Source organism: Tiliqua scincoides, chromosome 7 (genome assembly GCF_035046505.1).
Source record: "Tiliqua scincoides isolate rTilSci1 chromosome 7, rTilSci1.hap2, whole genome shotgun sequence".
NCBI classification, from domain to species: Eukaryota; Metazoa; Chordata; class Lepidosauria; order Squamata; family Scincidae; genus Tiliqua; species Tiliqua scincoides.
The window spans coordinates 28,571,282-28,594,872 of NC_089827.1; the positions used below are offsets into that span (position 1 = coordinate 28,571,282).

At 45.3% G+C, this 23,591-nt stretch overlaps 1 protein-coding gene across 6 annotated transcripts in view; it reads left to right on the forward strand.

Annotated features, from left to right (window-relative positions):
• Positions 1-23,591, forward strand: part of FBH1 (F-box DNA helicase 1) — a 42,629-nt gene that overhangs the window by 444 nt on the left and 18,594 nt on the right. For 3 of the 6 annotated variants that reach the window (XM_066634293.1, XM_066634296.1, XM_066634294.1), the window contains exons 2-13: positions 753-917; positions 2,479-3,017; positions 6,366-6,496; positions 7,528-7,666; positions 12,772-12,962; positions 14,065-14,175; positions 16,110-16,204; positions 17,313-17,481; positions 18,626-18,854; positions 19,579-19,666; positions 20,665-20,751; positions 21,172-21,308. In XM_066634293.1, the coding sequence (XP_066490390.1) occupies positions 753-917; positions 2,479-3,017; positions 6,366-6,496; positions 7,528-7,666; positions 12,772-12,962; positions 14,065-14,175; positions 16,110-16,204; positions 17,313-17,481; positions 18,626-18,854; positions 19,579-19,666; positions 20,665-20,751; positions 21,172-21,308 (2,081 nt within the window). Of the gene's footprint in view, positions 1-752; positions 980-1,294; positions 1,654-2,478; positions 3,018-6,365; positions 6,497-7,527; positions 7,667-12,771; positions 12,963-14,064; positions 14,176-16,109; positions 16,205-17,312; positions 17,482-18,625; positions 18,855-19,578; positions 19,667-20,664; positions 20,752-21,171; positions 21,309-23,591 lie in introns of those variants that run through there. The other 3 variants (XM_066634295.1, XM_066634298.1, XM_066634297.1) reach the window with 3 other exon arrangements.

Genomic DNA, 23,591 nt, shown 5'->3' on the forward strand with positions numbered 1-23,591 from the left:
TCCCCACCACAGTCCTTCGAAAGGCACCAGCACCTTGTGAGGTGAGGCAGAGCCTCCCCATCGCAGTCCTTTGAAAAGCACCACCACCATGTGCCCCACCATTCGAAAAGGTGTCCTTCAAAAAGCACCTCTGCTGTGTGAGGTACCCAAGCACCCACAACCCGCACACTCTGCCTGCTTGCTCCTCTGCAAGCAGAGGAGGTTGTGGGTGCAAGCAGGTTGTGGGTGCTTGGGTACCTCACACAGCTCCTCTGCTTGCAGAGGAGCAAGCAGGCAGAGTGTGCGGGTTGTGGGTGCTTGGGTGCCTCACACTTTTCAAATGACTCTGGCAGTGAGGCTCTGCCTCCCCACACACTGCATTATCTGTCTGTCTACGCACATTACATCAACTTCTTGTAATATGTATAACAGTCTTGTGACGTAGCTCACCCAGTGTTGCAGATTGGGTGGGGGGATGAGATGGAGCAGCTTTCCTAAGGACACTGACAGCACAATCCTATGCATGTCTACTCACGAGTTAGCAGCACTGCCTTCAATGGGGCTTACTTCCAGGATAGCATGTATAGGACTGCAACCTTAGTGACTTTATAGTAGAGTTCAGATTTGACCCAGATAAATCTTGTTTACAGCTCAGCTTCTTAGCTTCTGCACCATGGTAGAAATTGGAGCTTATACAAGATGATCCTCTTTTCCTCCTTTTATGGTGAATTAAACTAACCAGTGTTCCGTTTTGCCTCTTTTATTAATGACAGTGAGGCGTTTTAAGAAACGCCATCTTACGACCAGTGACTGTGAAGCTCTGAACCAGAGTCAAGAAGGCACCTCTTCCTTGACTCAACCTTTTGGTCAAAGGCAAGGCATCTGTGACACCAACAGGGGTCTGTACCCCACTTACCAGACAAAGAAACAACAAAAAGGTATATGGTTCAGTCACATTCTGCTGTGTTACATACTCAGAAATTGTGAGGGAAATGTGCAGGTGAGTCTTCCTAAAGATAAAGTTACCATGTTACAAGTCCAACCTTACCCATGATTAGCCTACATGATGCTGGTCTTGGGTAAAATCCTTGCCCATGTACGTTCATTGCTTGTGCTATGCAAACTGCTTTGTGAACTTCTATTGGAAAACAGTACACAGATGTTTGTAAACATAACAAGTGTTCTGTATGTGTCCTGTCACTTTTAAATGCACTGACCACTTATGGTCAGGCCCATTTATGGGTAGTGTAGTACAATTGGGCCTTTTGTATTTGCATGGGTTTGGTTATGGTATTTGGCACAGATACCAGAATCCAAAGGTCTCAGGTCCTGGTGTAGGGAAGGGGAGAGATAGGTTTGTTGGAGTTGATGCAACTCTGTCTGCTGTCCAGAAGGGGTCAAGCTATGGCCCAGTGACTCTGACCTTTCTACCTATTCTCTCTATGATGCTTGTGGGGTGTGGCCCTAACCCTTTATCCTTCCCTTCTCCTCTGTGCACTTCCTCTTGTCCTCTAACCACTGGCCTGTTAAGATGCACACACCAGGACTCTGATGCCTAGGCTATCTTGAGCACAAGGCATGCAGGGCGAGGCAGCTCCAGGGCCTTGCTATCTCTAAATGTCAGCTGAACCTCTGATCCTCATCAGATGCTGTAAATATACACTCAATGGAAGTGTAAGTAAATAACTTCTTCTTTGCAACTTTAACAAGCCATTGCCTCTTTGTCTTTTTTATTGTTTAGCAGTCAGCCGGGTGAGGGAGGTTCCCTGGGGTGATACCCAAAGGGGGGGATCCACTGCTTAAGCTACTCTGCTTCCCCCCCCAAAGAGGAAACTATTTTTTTAATTTCCTCCAACAAAGTTAGCGTGGGATGCCTCAGCCCCATCCGTGGTAGTGCCCCAACAAGTCTTAGTATCTTCCATTTGAGTCTGATGGCTGCTGCTGTCCTGAGGAGGAGAAGAAGGCCTGTCAGGCAAACAGGTGGGCAGGAAGTTGGGGGTGCTGGTGGGCAGTGGAGGGCTCCACTCCTGCAGCCACTGCTGTCCACCTGCTCTTTGCTTTCCCTTAATAGTGCACAGTGGCTGCAGGAGCAGAGGTGGGTAGTTGTCATCCCCTCTCCTTGCCATCCCCTTCACCTGGGGGTAGTTCCACAACTGACTGGGCTGAGGCATAGTGCCTCCATATATACTGGAGGTGGTAGTGCTACCTCTGCTCTTGCAGCTGCTGCATATCATGTTCTCTTCCATTGACCTGGGGTCCCTTCCTGTTGATTCAAATCCTTTCTCAGCCCTGAGTTTCATTTTGGTAACTTTGAGCAAATTGCTGTGTTCTGGCCTAGCCAATCTCATAGTTGTTGTAATGAGAAAATGGGGATAGGTTGTGTTGTATCCCACCATGATCTCTTAAAATAAGGTAAGAAGGAAACTTACATAAAGCAAGTTGGGGCATTCTTTTGTCCACAGACCTCTGAAATTTTGTTTCTTTTTGTCTCTGTTGGAGGAGCAGGCCACCCAAGTAGCGGCCACCAAAGCAGCACCAGTGACTACTTCAGAAGCAAAACCCATGCATCACAATGTGCAGTTGATATGGCAAAGAGCAACAACATCAAAGAGGAATTCTCCTTTGCTTTTGACAGTGACTCTGGCTCAGAGGACTCCTATTCCCTTCTTGAGGCTGAAGGGAATGTGGTATTGGTAAATTCCAGAAAGCGACCACGTTTTTCCCAGATTGCCACCAGCTGCCACAAGAACTCTGGTCAATGGAATGAAGTTGATCAACCTTTGCTGGACAGGCTGTCTCAGTGGCCCCCAAGCAATGAAAAAATCGAACGGGAAGTTTCTGTTGTGGAGATCGATTCTCTTCCTGATGCATGTTTTGGGCTCCTTGGAACCGCATGTTGGAATGTACCTCAAGGACACATTGAACAGTTGCCCACTGAAGTGCTCAGGGAAATATTTGCCCTTGTGCCTGCTATTGATCTCTATCAGAGCCTCAGTGTGGTGTGTCGACATTGGCAACAGGTCATCTCTGATCCACAGGTAAGCTACACTTTATCTGTTAGTTGGCTTGAAGTATTCTGTGCTGATGGTACCTGAGAAGTCTGTGCTGAAAGCTGAAACTTGAGAAATCATGCTGCACTCCATAAACCAGCCTGAAATTTTTATACCTCTTTAACCTCTTTTCTGTTCCCTCTTTTTATGCACAACTCTAATTTTAAAAAAAAGAGTTAAAAATGATGTACAAAAACCCCCCAATAAGAATAGAAGAACACAGTTAATGGAATAATATTGTAGCATAAAGTGAATGGTCAGAATAATCCAACAATCCAATCCAATAATCGGCCATGGTGCCAGAAGATTGGAGGATAGCAAATGTCACGCCTATCTTTAAAAAGGGAAAGAGGGGGGACCTGGGAAACTATAGCCCAGTCAGCCTAACATCTATACCGGGTAAGATGGTGGAATGTCTCATCAAAGATAGGATCTCAAAACACATAGATGAACAGGCTGAGGGAAAATCAGCATGGCTTCTGTAAGGGTAAGTCTTGCCTCACGAACCTTATAGAATTCTTTGAAAAGGTCGACAGGCATGTGGATGCGGGAGAACCCGTGGACATTATATATCTGGACTTTCAGAAGGCATTCGACATGGTCCCTCACCAAAGGCTATTGAAAATACTCCACAGTCAGGGAATTAGAGGACAGGTCCTCTCATGGATTGAGAACTGGTTGAAGGCCAGGAAACAGAGAGTGGGTGTCAATGGGCAATTTTCACAGTGGAGAGAAGTGAAAAGCGGTGTGCCCCAAGGATCTGTCCTGGGACCGATGCTTTTCAACCTCTTCATAAATGATCTGGAGACAGGGTTGAGCAGTGAGGTTGCAAAGTTTGCAGACGACACCAAACTTTTCCGAGTGGTGAAGACCAGAAGTGATTGTGAGGAGCTCCAGAAGGATCTCTCCAAACTGGCAGAATGGGCAGCAAAATGGCAGATGCACTTCAATGTCAGTAAGTGTAAAGTCATGCACATTGGGGCAAAAAAAATCAAAACTTTAGATATAGGCTGATGGGTTCTGAGCTGTCTGTGACAGATCAGGAGAGAGATCTTGGGTTGGTGGTGGACAGGTCGATGAAAGTGTCGACCCAATGTGCGGCGGCAGTGAAGAAGGCCAATTCTATGCTTGGGATCATTAGGAAGGGTATTGAGAACAAAATGGCTAATATTATAATGCTGTTGTACAAATCTATGGTAAGGCCACACCTGGAGTATTGTGTCCAGTTCTAGTCCCGCATCTCAAAAAAGACATAGTGGAAATGGAAAAGGTGCAAAAGAGAGCGACTAAGATGATTACGGGGCTGGGGTACCTTCCTTACGAGAAAAGGCTGCGGCGTTTGGGCCTCTTCAGCCTAGAAAAGAGACGCCTGAGGGGGGACATGATTGAGACATACAAAATTATGCAGGGGATGGACAGAGGGGATAGGGAAATGCTCTTTACACTCTCACATAACACCAGAACCAGGGGACATCCACTAAAATTGAGTGCTGGGAGAGTTAGGACAGACAAAAGAAAATATTTCTTTACTCAGCTTGTGGTTGGTCTGTGGAACTCCTTGCCGCAGGATGTGGTGATGGCGTCTAGCCTGGACGCCTTTAAAAGGGGACTGGACAAGTTTCTGGAGGAAAAATGCATTACAGGTTACAAGCCATAATGTGCATGTTCAACCTCCTGATTTTAGAAATGGGCTATGTCAGAATGCCAGATGCAAGGGAGGGCACCAGGATGAGGTCTCTTGTTATCTGGTGTGCTCCCTGGGGCATTTGGTGGGCCGCTGTGAGATACAGGAAGCTTGACTAGATGGGCCTATGGCCTGATCTAATGGGGCTGTTCTTATGTTCTTATGAACCAGGAAAGGTTGCTGAGAGAGTCACCATGCAATTCCATCAATTAGCTTGCTGTCCAAGCACAATTCATTGGAGCTCAATGGAGGCTGGTCAAGTGCACCCATTTTCTTCCCTACGCTTCCAGTTTTGGAGAATGCAATAAGAATGATAACATAGGCACAGGAAAAATAGTGCATCTGAACACTCAACATGTATCAATTTTATATGAATGTATTGGGTTTTTTGGAAAAGCAAATTCTGGGACACTCACCCCAGGCACATTCAGTTTGAATATTGAGGGTTCATGTCCTGGTGTGTATGAAGTCATGCACATGTGGTTTCATGCACATAGTGTGCATGGTGGTATGATTATCATCATCATCATCACCATCATCATCAACAGTATTTATATACCGCTTTTCAATGGAAAGTTGCCAAAGCTGTTTACAGAGAAAAACCAAACCAAATAACCATGGCTCCCTCTCTCAAAAGGGCTCACAATCTAAAACGATGCAAAAAGAACACAAGCGAACAGCTGCTAGAAAAGACAGTACTGGGGTGAGGAGGGCCAGTTACTGTCCCCCTACTAAATAAAAGAAGAGCACCCACTTAAAAAGTGCCTCTTACCCAGTTAGCAGGGGTAAGATTTGTGTGGGCATCTGGAAGATGCCGGGACAGTGTTCCCTCTGTGGATGAGGATGGAAGTGGGTGATTGGGGCTCAAGTAACAGAGATTTGTAGGGCTGGTATCTTGCCCCTGATAATTGGGGATTCTGCCTGCCTGCTGTGAGGGTAGCTTATGAAGCCCTACCCTTCATTCCACATCTCTTCCCCCAGAAATAGATGGCTTTTTTAAAGGATTATTTATTTATTGGACATAATCCGCCTTTGTCCCTGAAGGGCACCCATACCATAAAATACATAAAAATACATAAAATTATAAAATAAATAGTAAAACAACAAGGCCAGCAGCGTTCAAACGAGCAGTATAAATACAATTATTTAGAAAGCAGCCATCATGCCCTCTATCAGGCATCAAATTGTTTTTGAAATAACCTTCCGGTGAGGCCTGAAGACTTTTTTAACAGAGAAGGAGCTGTTTGAACCTCATAGGGGAGGGAATTCCCCAGTATAGGAGCCACCACCAAGAAAGCCCTGTTTAGGGCTGCATGATGATAGCTCTAACCGTGTTAACTAGCCAAAAGGTTAATAAGATTCAAATGTTCAGGTGTAATGTGCAGCTGATGACTGGGGCCACCTGGCTTGCTGCTGCTGGAGACTTGCTGGCCTTGGTGGTTTGTGTCTGTCTTAGCAGGGCAATTTCTGTGTTCTGAAGACTGGCCACCTTGCCAGGAAAATGACTCATTCTTCCCCTTTCATAAGTGCTATATTCATTGAATGAGTCCTTGAGAAGAGATGCTCCTAGGAAATGACCAGAAAGCTGATAATACACACTGAACTGTGCGCCCAGTTGCAAAGTTCTCTGATGGGTTGCTTTGGCATTTCAGTTCATCCCTTGGAAGAAGCTGTACCATAAGTATTTGAAGGCTGAGGCCAAAGCCTTGTTGACTGTTACAGCAATTCTACACCGATATGGCCTAACCAAAGAGCAGAGTCAGTGCATGCTGGGATTTATAAGGTGAGTTGGTCTTCTAAAAACTGCTGTGTTGTGTTGGCTGCATTTGTTTTCTTTTGTTTGCTTATTGATTCCATTTTGTGTTCTGCCCTCTATCTTAAGGAACTCACAATGGCATTCATTCTTGTTTCTTGTGTGCAATAAAACTTTTCAAACGCAGACTGGCAAAAGTATTTCTGCATGTTGTCAGAAAAGTAGTTTGCCTTAGTACAGACCTCCAATTTGGATATAGACCAGAAGGCTTATTGTTACCCTCATGAAGGCATGACAGACTGATTGGAGAGATCTTGAATATATGAAGCAGCCTTAAATGAAGTCAGACTCATGATCCATCCAGCTCAGGATCACATGCTCTGACTGGCAATAGTTCTTCGGAATTTCAGGCTGGATTCTGTCCAAGCACTATCTAGAGATACTGCCAGGGATTGAACAAGGGCTCTTCCACATACAAAGCATATGCTCTACTACTGAGTGGTGGTTCCTCCTCTAGTGCAGTGGTTCCTAACCTTAGTGGCCCACGGAACACTGAGGCAGAAATTGAAATTGTCATGAACCACATGCAACCCCCCACCCCCTGCACACGCAAAAGTACAATTAAATTTGTAGTAATTAATGAAGATTTATTAGAAATGTATTGGATTTATTGTTTATAGAGAAGATTTTGTTGGCTGAGGCTGCAGGTGGTCTGGTCTCTTCCCTCTCTGATGGTCCATGGGGGAGCATCTCCTGAGTGAACACTGCCCTATGGACTAACAGAGATGGTGGAGAATACTGCCCACAGCCAACATTTCAACCTGTTCTGGTGGTCCATAGGAGAATGCTTACTGAGTGAGATGCTGGAAGTGATCAAAGGTGATCTTGTTTTTCTGAGGCCTGTGGTCCACAGACCACAGGTTGGGAACCAGTGCTCTAGTGAGTGAGCTTCTTTGGACTGCCGATCCCTGCTCTCCCCAGCAAACAGAGATGTTGTCTGCATTATACATGGACAAAGTGCCAAACTGTCTATAAATGCCTCCCTTCTTATTTTTGTGCAGGTGTGTGGCTGCCATCAAGGGCCATCGCTGCCGAGATCCTGAAGCTATCCTCAGGTGTTTAAAGAGTCACTCTCTCTTTCCCAAAGCAGAAATCTGTGTTGCTAAAAGGCTGCCTGATTTGAAAAACCTCAAAGGGGAAGTATGTTCAAATCCTCCTGATTTACTGTGGTATTACTATGCACTGAGAAATAGTTTAAGGTTTGCAGGGAATCTGTTGCATGAGCACCGCTTCTCATCTTCAATCCTCCTGTGATTTGGGGGTCATAATTAAAGGAGAATACAAATATCTGTGAATCACTTTTCCCCATTCAGTGCCACTTGCATGTATGTGTCTAGGAGTCAGTTCTGTGGTGCTTCACCCCCTGTTGCCACCTCCTGTGCATTATTCCTTTTGAGCTGTGTGGCGAAAACTGAGTGAAACCGAGTTCAAGCATCTTAGTGCTTGATGCTTCCAGAAATCTAGCAATGGGATTTATGGCATTGGTGTACTTCCGGAAATGCTGAGCAGCAAGTTAAGGAGTCTCCACCGCGTCATTGTCTACTTAAAGAATATTGCTACCATGGTGTGTGTTTTTTAATATGAGGGTCTTGCTGAAAGGACACTGATGTCTGTTAAACTCATTTAAAGTGAATTTGAGCAAAAGTGAAATGCTGCATGCCTAGGTATGGGAGAGGCGTCACATTTTTGCCACCCCAGTGTGGTGAAAATACTTATTTCGCAATGCAACATTTAACAGTTTAGAAAAGAAGGTACTGATCACTCAGAATCTTCTTTTAAAAATCTGTTTCTTCAGGAGGTTTTTTGTTGAAGGGGGAAGTACACAAGTAACACACCCATGTCTGTGAGACCCCATAGGAATGCCTAGATTCCATTGCTATGCCTAGTACCCCTATTGTGGAAACACTCATCTTTAATACTGTTTCATATATTTTTGCATTACATCTTAACATAAGAAGTCTGTAAGACTCTCACTCATTGTTAAGAGTTACTGTATAATAAATGTGTTTTTTAAACTGTTTAACCCTAAGATCAGGTTAGTAAAGTGCCTTTTATGAGTGTAGGAGGATAAAAAATGGACATAGATTAAAAACAGATTTAAAATCATGATTACTAAAATAATCACAAGGTATGTTGTGAAGGCACACAAGGCGGGTACCCTGAAGTCTGGTCACTGCTTGGATGGAAGACGGGGCTTCCTGCAAACTCTCATGCATGCCACCTTAAGCACTGACATGGAAAACAGGTGGGATAGAAATAATTAAAACTCTCAACCATTTTAAAATCATGTTGCTTCTGGGTGAAGCTTGGGCTTGACCTTTGGCAAACCTTCTGGGGAGCAGCAGCCCCCACCTACTGATGCGGTGGCTCTTGTGGAGAGGACAAAATAATATAATTGTCAATCTCTAACTTTTAAATTCCTTTTCTATATGCCACAGTAGCAATATTGACAGGTAAAACTCACGCCTTTCGTTTTCCCCCAAATGCTATTCCTTCTGCATCCCCTGTTCTTTGTTTAATCTAGGAAAGCCAAGTTTCAGTAGTGTTATGAACATGGTCACAAAGAGCCTGTGATCTGTTTGATAAAGAGAAAACCACTTCTTGTAACTCAGCTGGGAGAGCAGTTTGCCACTATCCAGATGAATTGTTTCCATATATTTCATATCACTTGTTTCACATCTGTTTCAGTGGTTGTGGAGCAGACTCCTAGTGTCTTTCTTCTTAGGAATCCCTTCTTGTTTCCAACCAATCCCTTGTTGGTTTAAAGCAAGGGTGCCCAAACCCTGGCCCAGCGGCCACTTGCAGCCCTCGAGGACTCCCAATCCAGCCCGCAGGGAGCCTCCAGTCTCCAATGAGCCTCTGGCCCTCCAGAGACCTGCTGGAGTCCGTGCTGCTCTCAGTGTGAGGGCAAATGCAACTGCTCTCAGTGTGAGGGCAAATGTTTGAATTCTCACATGAACTGTGGGATGAGGGCTCCCTCCACTGCTTGCTGTTTCACGTCTGTGATGCAGCAGCAAAGGAAAGACTGGTGTTGCTTTGTGTAAGGTCTCATAGGCCTTGAACTATTGCAAGGCCTTCATTCATTTATACGTTCTATCTCTAATACGTTCATTTATGTAAATCATGTAAATTGATTCAAATTTGAAATGTAAATTAATTATTTTTTATTCCCGGCCCCCGACACAGTGTCAGAGAGATGATATGGCCCTCCTGTCTAAAAGTTTGGACACCCCTGGTTTAAAGGACTCCCTTCTGCAGCATATACTTGCCAATTGGGGTCCAATATGCTTCAACCCTAGGTCTAAAATCTGTGTGGGAATAAGAATGCAAGGCTCAGATTTCTTTGCAGGATTTCATTAAGCCGATGGAACAGGAGTCTTGTTCTGTTTCTCCACAAATTGGATAGCATCCCATATAGTTGACATGCAAGAAAGTGTCTAGTTTTGGCCTGACACTTAATAATAATAATACAGGTATTTATATACCGCCTTTCTTGGTCTTCAGATTTCTCCTCAGACTTTATTCAAGGCGGTTTACATAGGCAGGCTGATTAAATCCCCGTAGGGATTTTTACAATTGAAAAAAGGTTCTATCTTTCAAGAACCACAACATTCAGATGTTTCTTTCTGATCTGGTCGCAACATTCTGGCCTCCATCCTCCCACGCTCAGAGCAGATGGAATAACTCGGCTCAGCTTGTCAGCTGCTTCAAGGTCGCACGGTGCCGGTGGCCTCGAACTGGCGACCTTCAGATGTTATCTTCAGGCAAATGGAGGCTCTACCCTCTAGACCAGACCACTTATTTTGTAGTCTCTGAAATAGTAGGAAATTTATTGTCACCTGACCCAAGGCTCTCCCTCCAGCGGTTATATGGCAATACACAGAGCACTGTGTGGCATAGGGACATAATTTTGTTTCTTTTAATAACTCTGGGTTTGAGATGGCAGTTCACTGGAAGGACACATTCTCGCTCTATGAACAAGTGGTTTGGTAGAATAGGCACATTGCACTAGCAGCAGACTAGATTTCTGACTGACACCTTTCTAATTGTCAAAGTATACCTGAAGCGTTTTAGGAGACTTGGCACCCAAATAAACACTCTTGTTTTCTGCAACCACCAGTACAAGATCACTCCTCTGGGAAAGATAGGTTGGATTAGATCAGGGGTCTCTAAACATTTCAGCTGAAGGGCCACATCAAGTGTCAAGGGCCAGGAAAAAAATTAAATATAAAATTTAAATAAATACTTTAGAGATGGAACTTAAATTAATAAATGAATGGGCTCAAATGTCAAGGATTTCTCCAAGCATCAACACAGCCCAAGAAATAAAGCACACACTTAAATGTACTCCCATTTCCCCGTCCCGAAGCACAACTCTGGTTGTGTTTGGTCAACTGAGCCAGAGATTCTCAGGAGATCAGAGATTGGCTGCGGGCCAGATAGAGGCTCGCCTCAGGCCGCATCTGGCCCCTGGGCCAGGGTTTGGAGACCCCTGGATTAGATACATGATGAAATAGTGTCCTAGATTCCCCATTAAATATTTTGCTTGCCTCTACTTGGTTTTTGAATGGTCTTTGACATCTCTTATTTGTTGTGTTTTCTTTTTGTGTATATTGTTTAGTTCCTAAGAAAAATATAAAGCAAAAATAGTAGCAGTAATAATAGGTTCAGACTGTAGCCAAAAAGATTTGGGTTAGATCTGAGGTATTCAGTCTGTGTGTCCCGCCTCCCTAGTGAGGCGTGGCTAGCCTCCAGGGGCATCGCCAGGAATTTCCAGTAGGCCACAGCTCACATACTTGAATTATATGCATTTTAGGACCTACTTTTAAATGAAATGTGATACTGTTACTGTGCAATCAACAGTAGCTTGCAAGTTGTTTTTTCTACTCTTACCAGTTTGTGGAGGCTCATTAGGACTTTTTCCTTTGTAGATAGGAATGTTGGCATTCTGGAGTTAGGCTGGCTCCTTCCCCATGTTCTATTTATAGTATTGCAGAAATGCTGGATAGGTTGCAGCACTAATAAACTTTGTAAGATACAAGGTCTCTCCTTGGAGAGCATTTTATAACAATCTTTATAAATAAAACTGACCCAAGTTATTGGCTAGACTTGCTTAATCCAGAAATTGTCTATTCTGTCAGTTTGTGGACTTGACCCCTTAATGCTGAGGTATTCAATCTGTGCGTCCCACCTCCCTAGGTTGGGAGGGAAGAGTAAGCTCAGCCTGCTCCTAGTGGGGGGGGGGGTATCTAAATGCCCCAGCCTGCATTCCTCCATCTTGCCTGGGGGGAACAGGGGTGGCATCTGCATGTTGGGTGTATGTGTGTGAGCAGCTCCCATCTACTTTGGGGTGAGTTGTAATCTTGTTCAGTGTGGCTGCAATCCTTTCCACACTTTCCTGGGAGGAACCCCATTGACTCAAATGGGACTTCCTTCTGAGTAGACCTACATAGGCTTGGGGTCTGTGTCAGCTTAACCAAGGATCCTCACCTTTCTCTTTTTCTTCCCCCTTCAAAAAAGAAAAAAACCCACTCTTGATGGCTTTGTCTCCAAAAATTGATTAAAAATAAAAATCCCCATTCCTTTTTAGCCATTCCCCTTTTTGCTCCTGCCTCCTTTTGGTGGGGGTGGGGGGGTACTCTGTTGGCTGCTATTGTAAGACAAAAGGCATAATCCTAGCTAGGTCTACTCAGAAGTAAGTCCTATTGTGTTCAATGGGACTTACTCTCAGGAAAGTGGGGTTAGGATTCCAGCCAAACAGTCTCTAGGTCTCAGTTTGCATCAGTTTGCAATTGGCAGATACACACAAAACAAAGTCTTCCCCTCCTGCAAATTCATCACTTCCCTCCTCCCTTTCCCAAATCCTCCAGGTGTGCTGCTAACAAACTCAGGGCACAATCCTAACCAGGTCTACTCAGAAGTAAGTCCTAGTTTGTTCAATGGGCTTACTCTCAGGTAAGTGTGGTTAGGATTGCAGCCTCAGAGTGCTGGCAGCCTTGTTTCTAGTGTATAATTATAACACCATCACCCCCATTTTGGGGGTAACTGAGGTGAGGTGTTGTAATGGGAGCCGTGGCCAATGGCTACAAGGATCAGGGGAGGCGCAAGCCGGAAAATTTCGAGAACCACTGGTTAGATAGTAGAAAGTTCTTACCAGAAGTGCAACAGCCATGTCTCTGTTCTGAATTTTCAAACCCTTCCCTGTCTGCTTCACCTGGTTTTTTGTTTCTCCTTGTTCTCTCCAGGCTACATATGTCTGGGCTGTGATGGCAGCCATTGTCCTCTTCTCTGGAGGTGTTTGTGATATCCAGGAACTGGTGGCTGTCCTCAGGAGGCCCAGCTCTACCCTTTCACTAATGGACATCACTGAGGCTTTATACTGCATGGCCACTATGCTTTATGCTATGCGGGAGAATGAAGTTCATGTCAGCAACAGGTGTGTATGCAGAGAAAGAGGCTCTTCTATTTAAGTGGGAGCCAAGGGTGTGACATCCTGCTAATTGGAGTGCGAACAGATTGTACCTAGGACTTCCTGCTTGCAGTGTATGTGCTTTACCACTTGCCCTTCCTTCCATTCATATAGATAGACTAAGACCTTATTGGCAAGCTGGTAGTACTGTGGACACTATGTGGCTCACCTCCAAATCACCCCATCTAGGCCAGAGAGTCTTCAAGGTGTTCCTGCCCTGCTTCCTTAGCAGGAGAGTAAACCTGGGAGCATCTGTGTGCAGAGCAGGAGCTGGCCCCATCCTTTGTTCGTTGCTCATCCTTTGTTCTCAGCAGTGCATTAGGAATCTTGTCTACTTTGTTGGGAGAAACTCACTATGCCAAAGCATAGTTGGCAATTAAGATTCCTTTGGTGTTGCCAGCCTCTGAGTTAAAAGTAATATTCTGTCTTTACTGTGGCATGACCACAGGTGGAGGGGTGGGCACCACTCTGTGGCAGAGCTCAATCCCTGAATGATGCAGCCTGAAGAAATACTACGGAGCAGAGCAGCAGACAACCCCTTTTTGACCTGGAGAGCTGCTGCTGACCAATACTGGTTTAGATGGATGAATATTCTGACTCTGCATGCATTAGCTCAGTGGTTCCTACACTATTTAGCATGGGGACTCACTCAGTAAGAGCTGAGGCATGTTTGCCTACTTTTGAGTAGATGTGCATGTATGGCTTAGTTTCTGCTTCCTTTTCAGCTCAGGTGTTTTTGGGAGCCTGTGCTCATCACATTGGGACCATTCTGGTGGCTTTGCATCCCTCTTGGCCTGCATTCTCCTACTTGCAAGTGAATGTTCACATAGGTCTCAGTTTTACTTTCCATAGGGTTCAAAATGTTTTCCTTATCAGCTATAAGCCTGTCAGTTTCAGGACCCACCAAACATCAAGTTGTGACCCACAGATTGGGAACCTCTGAGCTAGCTCATAGCAGATTTCTCCATTGCGGTCCCATAGCCCCTGGGAAAATGGGAGACTCTAGCTGCCTTACTTATGCTATTAGAGATCCATTTGATTTATCAGCTCCCTCTTTGTGTTCCTGTAGGATTCACTACAATATTTTCTACTGTCTGTATCTCCTGGAAAACAACTGTGGCACAGCAGTCATACAGCCAGAAATATACCTCTCAAGATGTGAAAGAGGCCTGAGGTGCAGGTAGTAACTGTCTTTATTTATACTAAAGTTAAGATTAACTGTGGCTGTTGTCTGCTTGCCCTCAGGACTTCCAGCCATTGGCCAAGCATGATGACATGGACATTCTAACTGATCAGGAGGCTGCTTTGCATTTTGGTTGGAAGAACCACGTGGAAGAACCTAAGACCAGGGACAGGAAAGTAGTGTGATGTCAATAGGGAAGGGAGCGCTCTGAGAGTCGGGGGGACGACACGACAACTCATGGGCTGGATAGCATGTCTAAAGAGGAGGGAGGGAGACCAAAGCATAACAAAATTATCTGCGTTAATACCAAAACATTTACTTGCACTGGCAACAATCTAACATTGCCAGGTTCCCCCCCCCCCCCCGGGCAGGGTTCCTGTCTTTTAACAGGAGTGCAATAGGCAGAAGTGTAACAGATAAGCTTTTCCTGAATGCAGATGAAGGAAAGCTTCAACTGAAGAAATTCTGCTTGTCATGCATCAGTTAAAACCACAGGAGCTCTGACAAAGTTGGTTGTCTTATACTCAGCACAAAAGACGTACAGGTTCCTGCAGTGAGCTCTATTGCTTGCTTATACCTGTCTGCATTGTATATATGTGCACCTAGTTTGCATGTGCTAGGGTAGTTTCTCTGTAGAAACACAATAGATTGTGGGGGAACCATTGTAGAGCAGCAGCGTGCAGAAAGTTAAAACCTCTGGTTTGGACGGCAAAGGGTCAAAGATGAGGATCTCTTAGAGGCAAGAGGCTAGGCGTTTCCCATAGGAGGTGTGAGTGAAGGTGGGAGAAAAGTGTTGGAGAACAAGGAGAGCACAGATTTTACTGATCTTGTGATTAGCTAAACCTTGGAAGGGAGATTTCATGTGGCCACTGGAGGTTCCATACCATGGTAAGGTCATTACCTTCCTGGATTCATGTCCTTGGGTGCCTTGGCAACAGCCAGTCAAAGAGAGAGTGCCTGGAGAGCACCTAGTCTCTGCTAGTCTCTCACATAATACCAGAACCAGGGGACATCCACTAAAATTGAGTGTTGGGCGGGTTAGGACAGACAAAAGAAAATATTTCTTTACTCAGCGTGTGGTTGGTCTGTGGAACTCCTTGCCACAGGATGTGGTGCTGGCGTCTAGCCTAGATGCCTTTAAAAGGGGATTGGACAAGTTTCTGGAGGAAAAATCCATTATGGGGTACAAGCCATGATGTGTATGCGCAACCTCCTGATTTTAGAAATGGGTTAAGTCAGAATGCCAGATGTAGGGGAGGGCACCAGGATGAGGTCTCTTGTTATCTGGTGTGCTCCCTGGGGCATTTGGTGGGCCGCTGTGAGATACAGGAAGCTGGACTAGATGGGCCTATGGCCTGATCCAGTGGGGCTGTTCTTATGTTCTTAGTTCAGTTATGCTGTCCGTGTATTCCGCTTTCCCAAGATTATTTATGAGAACTCAAATGCAGGCAAAGTTCTTGGTAAGTTGGTTAATCATGGACAAGAGCCAACTTGATTGTATGGGTCCTGTTGGAAGGGTACCATTCTGGTGTCTGTTGTCCTGAGCAGTTGTGCCTGGTCAGCTGCTTTGCATATGAAGTGCAAAAGGCTGGGAATGGGCTATGGTTCCCACTGTCCAGAGGCTGTTGTGCCAGTATTAGAACTTACTTATACATCTGCCTCATGTAGGCATGATCTTCTGATCCAACATGGGGTCACTTGGCAACAGCTGACAGAGTCATGGTGGAAGCGGCCCAGCCAAGATGGGCACTGGGAGAATTGGAAAAAAGCTTGTGTCTTCCCCAACTATCTGTGCCTCCTAGGGAGCCTGTTTACACACTTGGAGAAGTGTCGCTTATGTGAACACAGCATTAGTTACATGTAATTGCATGTAACGTATAATTTAGCTGCATGTAACCATTCGTTCATTTCTTTATTTTGGTCCTGTTTAGTAATAACCCTGGAGTACAGCCAACCTGTGAACAGCAAAAGATCTTAAATCATGTAATTGCACCACAACATGTTGTGAAAATCATGGCTTTTGCAGGTAAGGACAGGGCTGGCTTAATCATAGGGCTAGTTTGGATTAAGCTTTACAAGCCAAACCAGTTCCACATGGTAAGAGACATGCACGGTCACTCTGCACACGCATACTGGCCCCTCGCTGCCTGGAAAGTCCAGGTACAATTGTCTTAATTGCATGAGGAGAGAGGTTCATCCGAACACCTCTTATTTATGTTCCTAAAACTAGAGAGGTGGTTTAGACACACACCCACCCCTGTGCTGTTAATGGAAATGGCTTGACCTTTTTAGGAAGTGATAAGATGGGCCCGCATGAGCCAGGATGGGTGAGGCGGTATCATCTGAACCTGCCCACAGAGCTTAACTCTAAAGGTCTTGGGGGAACCTGCACCCCTTCCCCAGCCATCATATATCCAAATGCAGTAGGCCTCACTGTAGTGGTGGTTTGCTAGGCAGTGCCATGTCTGAGTTATTCTCTCTTCCTGTGGAGTCTCCCATTGCTGCAGGACCTATCAGACATTTGTGTTACTCGGAGTTCTCGAAATGGGAGCTGGAGGAAGAATAGTGCTCTAGGCCATGGGTCTCCAAACTGACTTGTGGACTGGATCCTTTGTGCTGGAATAATCATTCCGGGCACAGTGGTAGTAAGATCTTACTGTTCTGCCTCGCAGCTACCAGTTTTTGTGCCCGATCCTTGCCAAACCTTGTGCCGGGGAGCCACTTCCCTGGAAAATTGGGGCACAGAGCCTTCTGGGGCAGTATGCTGTGGAAGCAGCTCCCCGGTGTGGATTCAGCAAGGATCAGGCATGAAAACTAGTAGCTAAAGGGTGGTGTGGTAAGGCCTTGTCACCACCACGCCTGGAATGATTATTCTGATACACCTTAGGCTGCAGTTTGGAGCCTGCTGTTCCAGTGGTGCAGCCATTCCTGCTACTTTAGCACTGCAACAGGAGAAGCTGCCCCATAGAACTTCTGCCTTCTGCAGGTCATAGAAGTGAGTGAGGTCATCCCAGTCTGCTTCCAGAGTCTACACTGGCCAAAGGACTCCCAAGGCACATTTTGCAAAAACACAGTTGTCCATACCACAAACGTGATGTTTCAGGGTACCTTTGTTTCTCTTTTTGTTCCTTTAGGCACTGGGAAGACCTCCACTCTGATCAAGTATGCAGAGAAGTGGTCCAACCTCAGATTCCTGTATTTGGCATTCAACAAGACCATTGCAGAGCAGGCTGGCCGGGTTTTTCCTCCAAATGTTATGTGCAAAACAGTCCACTCCTTAGCCTTTTCAGAAGTCGGCAAGCAGTAAGTGACAGCTATCTCAGACTCTGCTTTTAGAAAAGGTCCAGGTTCCTAAGCATGTGGGCCATTTTGGCATGGCATCTGACTCCCCACCCACTTCCAGCTCAGCCCAGGGATTTTTCTTTCTCTTCAGCTGGTCTTAGGCAGCTGCATCCTGGAGGGCAAATGGAGTGCTGGAACCATGCTGGTACAATAAACCTCAGCCCCAACTCTCTCTCACTGTGGGAAGGGACGCTGGCTGAAATTGCCTTGTCTCTACACTGCCCATGAAGACTTAAAACATTGGTTGATGTATCTGTCATATTCTCAAGGTGCAAAAATACACAGAAAAGAGTCTTCTGACAATAAAGAGTGACCCAAAATCTCTCTCCAGTTTCCCATTTGTTGTCTTCATGCTGCTCCATAACCATGTGTTTCTCCCCCTACTCCCCCAGGCTCATTTTGTTTCAGAGCAGTATAATATCAGGCTCTGCAGTTCTGCAAGACAGCATAGTTAAGCTGATTAACAAGATGATAAAAGGACTACAAAATAGGCCCCATGGAGAAAACCTAAAGACTCTTCTTTAGAGTCTTCATTAGATTCAGGGGTTTTCTGGCAACTTTCAAATAAGCAAAAGGTTGACAGAGAGCATGGCATCGAACAATCATTTGTCCTGTCACATGGGGATAGGAGGAGAAGGCCTGCTTCAAACTGCAAGGACATAGGTTGAAGATGGTGAAGCAGAAAGGAAAGACCTTGGGCCAGGCCTGAATCTCAGCCTGGAGTTGCGTTCTCCAACTCAGCCTCCCTGAAGTGCATCCAGGATTTCTTTTTTGACCAGGGAAAGGCAAGAAGGGCATGCTGCTATCCATAGCTTCACATTACCTACCAACTGTAGGGGCCTGTGTTTTAGTCATCTGTTCCCTGCTGTGCTTGAGGGCTCTGAGGCAACTGGCTCAATTCCCAGGGTCTTTGACAATGCCTGATGTGGTGGTGGAATCTACTTGCTTGGAGGCTTTCCACACAAGGTTGGAGAGACTTACTGGAGATTGCTTTTTAGATGCAAGATCCTTTTTTAGGACAGGTCAAGAAAGGAATTAGGTTTTGGTCATGAGACGTCTCTTGAGTGTTGTGGTTTAAAAAATTTTCTTTCTCCAATTGCTGCAGCTACAGTCAAAAAGGCAAACTGAATTTTGGCCCACTGACATCCTATTTTGTCAGCTTTGTTCTTCAAAACCGCGAAGGGCAGTCTCCATTCATAAGAGCCAAGACGGTAATTCAGACCCTCACAACATTTTTTGCCTCTGCCGATGCATCCATAACTTTGGAGCACACGCCCATCTGGTGCAAGAACAATAAGGGAGAAACTGTTCTTGTCCAGGAAGCAGAGAAGAGAGTGAGTATTTAGTAGGAGAATTGTGCAGTTCCTTTATTGCGTGTGTCTGGTGAGAAGGTATCATGGACTGATGAGTAACTTGTTTTGCACTGTAGTTCCATTGTTTGGGTGGACCCAGGTTCAAATCCTGACCCAGCCCTGAAGTTCATGTGTAACAGTGGGCCAATCTTTCTCTTGACCTGAACCACCTTACAGGGTTATTGTGAGGATAAATGTTGGGTAGGAGCAGAACAATATATGCCTTCTTGAGCTCTGAGAAGAAAGAGTAGAATAAATAAATAAATAAAATACGTGTAGTGTGAACATAGTATACACCAGTGGCACCAATTGTCCTTATCTTGCATGTGGAATTCACTGTCAAAAGATGCAATGATGATTGCTAGCTTAGGTGGCTTTTAAATAATCATGGATGATGGGTCTTTCTCTGTGTATTACTTTGCAATCCTATATACGTTTATTCAGAAGTAAGTCTTTCAGTGGGGCTTACTCCAAAGTAAGCATGTATAGGATTGCAGCCTTAATCATGATGGCAGAATGGAACTTTCTTGTTCAAAGGCACTCTATTGCTGAATGCCACATGGGGAGAGAACAAAGAGTAGGAGGAGGGTCATTCCCTTTTTGCCCTGATGGCGAGTTCCTAGTGAATCCGGCTGGCTGCCAATGACAAGGTGGATTGATGAATTTGGTATGATCTGGCAAGCAGTTCTCATCTTATGTTTTCCAGATCATTGTTGAAGAAGCAAACAAAATATGGACGAATATGAAAATGCTGAATCCGACCAGAGAGATGGCATATAAGATGACCCATGATGGTAAGTGGACCATGAGGCTGTGTGCACAAGCTGTGTTCTCTGCTTGAATGCTGAGAATATTATTCAGTCTTCATTCTGTTGTTGTTTTCACAACAACACTTTGGTCACTTTCTGCCACAATGGTGGTGGTTTTGCTAGAGAGCTCTTCTATGGTGCCTGTGTTGTATTGTGTTCCATTTTGATCACCCCATCTTGAAAAGGATAGCGTGGAATTGGGGAAGGCGCAGAAGAGAGCAACCAAAATGTTTCATGGGCAGGGGCACCTCCCTTGTGAAGGAAGGCTACAATGTGCTTAACATAAGAACCACATATGATAAACTTTAGGTGTCTGAGAGCTGCAATGTTTAAGAAGCATTTAAATTATTAAATATATTTACTCACCATGAACATTGCAATTTAATCCAGTGGGCTCTCAGTTTATACCCGATAAATAATTATAAAGCTTGAAAAAAAATTTACCTTTTTAAATTAATTGTGATTCAAAAAAGATCTCAGCCAACATTTCTGTGAGCTGCACATTTTATGTCGCATGTAGCTTGTGATGGACATAGTTTGGCCACCCCATGACATATAACGTTATTCATGGAGTGGATAGTGGGGAGTTTTCCCTCTCACACAACACCAGAATCGGGGGGACATCCACTACCATTTACTGTCGGGGGAATTGGGACAGACATAACAAAGTATTTCTTTACCCAGCATGTAATTAATCTGTGGAACTTCTTGCATGGGATGTTGTGATAGTACCTGGCCTAGAAGGGGATTGGGCAGATTTATGGAAGAAAAATCTATCACAGGTTACTAGTCATAATGACTGTATATAATATCTGAGTTTTAGAGGTAGCCTGTTTCTGAATGCCAGATGCAACGCAGTGGCAACAGGACCAGGTATCATGTTATCTTGAGTGTTCCCAGAAGTGTATGATAGAGGAAGGTTGGACTAGATGGACTCTTGGCCTGATCCACCATTTCTCTTTTGTTCTTATCCTCATTTCCAGGCTACTTGAAGCTTTGGCAACTTACAAAGCCCTTGCTTTCAGACTATGATGCTATCTTTATTGATGAGGCACAAGATTGTACCCCTGGTAAGTAATTGAGTTAGGACAGGGGCTTTTCTGAAAACTTTTGTTGCTCCCCTCCCTTTGGCAGCTTTGCATTGGCAAAGGCACAGGAACAGGAGCAAAAATGTTTGCCTCTTTTACAGTGCCAACTGCCACTTTGAAGAAGTTGGTCTGTAGCACACTACCTCCTCCTCTTGGCAAATGCATCACCATGGAATGGGGGAGAAAGGGGGGCTTAGGGTAATGCTGCTGTTTTGGAGAAACATTGTGCACAGACACCCTCCATCCATAAACAGTACCTTTTGCAGTAATAGCAACAATCACCTACACTCATTCTGTGCAGTCAAGTAATATCTGCTCCCACATGGGTTAGGGAGGTTAACCTGAGTTTCTTTGCGAGGCGAGGTTTCTCTTTCATGCCGTCTCTCATTTCTCTTCCTGTAGCTATTATGGACATTTTCCTTTCCCAGCCTTGTGGTGTGATCTTAGTAGGTGACCCACACCAGCAAATCTACACCTTCAGGGGTGCCGTCAGTGCTCTGTCTGAAGTGCCGCACACCCACATCTTCTACCTCACACAGGTAAGGCAGCCTTTCACTTCGGTCCAAGGGCTGTGCCTTGATTTGCATTGTAGGATGGAGAAGCCAATCTAGTAGAGGCCTAGTAAAGATCCCCTTAAGAGATCCCAACCTGGGCTTCTTGAACCTTTACTTTTGTTATAGCAATGCATGGGGCAGGCTTTCCTAAAAGAAGTGCTGGGCTTCACCTGTGCTGCAAAGTCTATCTTTTGACTTGCAAGCCATTTTCTTTAAATCCTAGATATATGGGTCCTACCTGTGGTTACCCTGTGGTGAAGCAGTGTATCAGAGTGTGATGGTCAAGGGGAGAGGGCACTGCATCTGGAACCTTCCACCTCCCAACTCTCTTCTTCTGAAATAAAATGGTCATAATAGCTGCCACTGCCAGCAGACAGAGGGGGGCAGCCTTGGAAATCCCCCCAGATTCCCAGGGGGTACCCCAACAAATGGAATGTAGCAGTGCAATGCTAGTGGTCGCAGAGGCAAGGCAACATGCTTTCTTCTGAGTCAGCAAGGCTAGACAGGTTAAGGATGAAAATAATAAAATGGGGCAGCAGACAAAAAGGGATAAAAGTTTGTTATAGACAAGTAAATACAAAAAGGATATTGAGGGCCTAGGCCAGTGTTTTTCAACCGCTGTGCCAGGCTGCCTCAGGTGTGCCGCGAGATCAGAGCAGACAGGCAGCAGCCGCACACGTGGGGGAAGCAGCTGCTTTGAGCCTTACGCACAGCAGAAGGAAAAGGAGCAGGCAGCCAGCAAAGGGGCTGGTCACGGCTGCTTTGCACCTCCCGCTCTCACTTGCTCCTGCTCCTGAGCAAGACAAAGGCTGCAACCTGATCCTGATTTACCTGGGAGTAAGCCCGATTGACTATTATGGGGCTTACTTCTGAGTAGACATGCCTAGGATTGGGTATTAAGTCCTTGCCTCCTCTGCATGCTGATTGGGTGGCCAGAGAAGCTTGGAGGAGGTCCTGGCAGGTGGAGTGAGTGAGAATGATCAGGAGCAGGCAAGCAGGTATGAAGCGAGTGAGTCTGCTGAGGCCACCAGCCTAAGAACTGGCTGGCTCAAAGGGTCCTGGAAAGTCCCTTTTCCTTGCCACAGTTTGCCTGCAACTCCCCAAAGCTACCCTCTCTGCATTGCCTTTTTGGGGAAGGGCATTGGGCCCCAATCCTCTCCATACTTTTGGGAGTAAGCTCCATTGACTATAATGGGGCTTACTTATGAGTAGACATGCCTAGGATTGGGCTTTTGGTCACACTTTTTTTTTTCCTTAAATATAGGAGCAGGCAATTGGCACTTCTCCCCACCCCACTCCCTCCCACAGGCACACTGCCCCCCAAATCTCATAATTGCAGTCAGCACCTCTCTTACTGTCCCTCCCTTCACTCCTCCGCACCTTCCAAAGGTTCAGAATCACTTGCTTCAAGTTATCTCTTCCCCCCCACTCCAGCTGAATCCTGTAGTTTCACTTATGTCTCTTCATTGCCCCTCACCCCACAGCTCTCCTATGTGCTCAGGCTGACCTCTCTTTGCCAGCACTTTCTCGCATAACACTTTAATAACATTTTTCATCCTTTTCACAATCACATATCCTTTGCTCTCCAAGCTTCTTGTGAGTTTCTTTGTCATGTAATAATATAATTGTATTAATTATATTAACAATTAATTGTAATGTAGTGATTTAATGTAAGTAAAAAACTGGTAGTGTCCCTTGACGATTTTAGTGCCTTGTTGGTGTGCCGTGAGCTGGAAAAGGTTGAAAATGGCTGACCTAGGCACAGTCTTAACAGTGCCATGTCAAGGAGACAAAAGACAAGCACTGAAATTACTCCTCATACGACTTCCTAAATGTAGACCCTGATCTGACATACTTGAACAGGGATTTGCATCTACCATAGAACCTCCCTTTCTCCTTGAAAAATGGGCTGGATCCTGATACTGCATTGGTCAGAGTCATGACCCAAGATCATTCTTTGGCCTTATGCCCTTTGTTGACTAATGTCCCTGTTCCACTTCATTGCTCAAGTCCTGGTCAACTGGACATCCTTATCACACTCTGGATCTTTGTCAGATGGGCAGGGGTAGCCAATCTGGATGCAACCCAACTGCAGTGGGAGGACTGCACTAAACTGATACCTTCTGGAGTGAAGGAGGCTAATCCCTAAACCAGCGGTTTCCAAAGTTTGCAGTAGGAGGGCCACATTGTGTATTTTGCAAATTTTCGTGAACTGAAAAAATCAGTTTTTATAGGGAAGAGTCGAGTTATGCACAGCACTCAGCACAC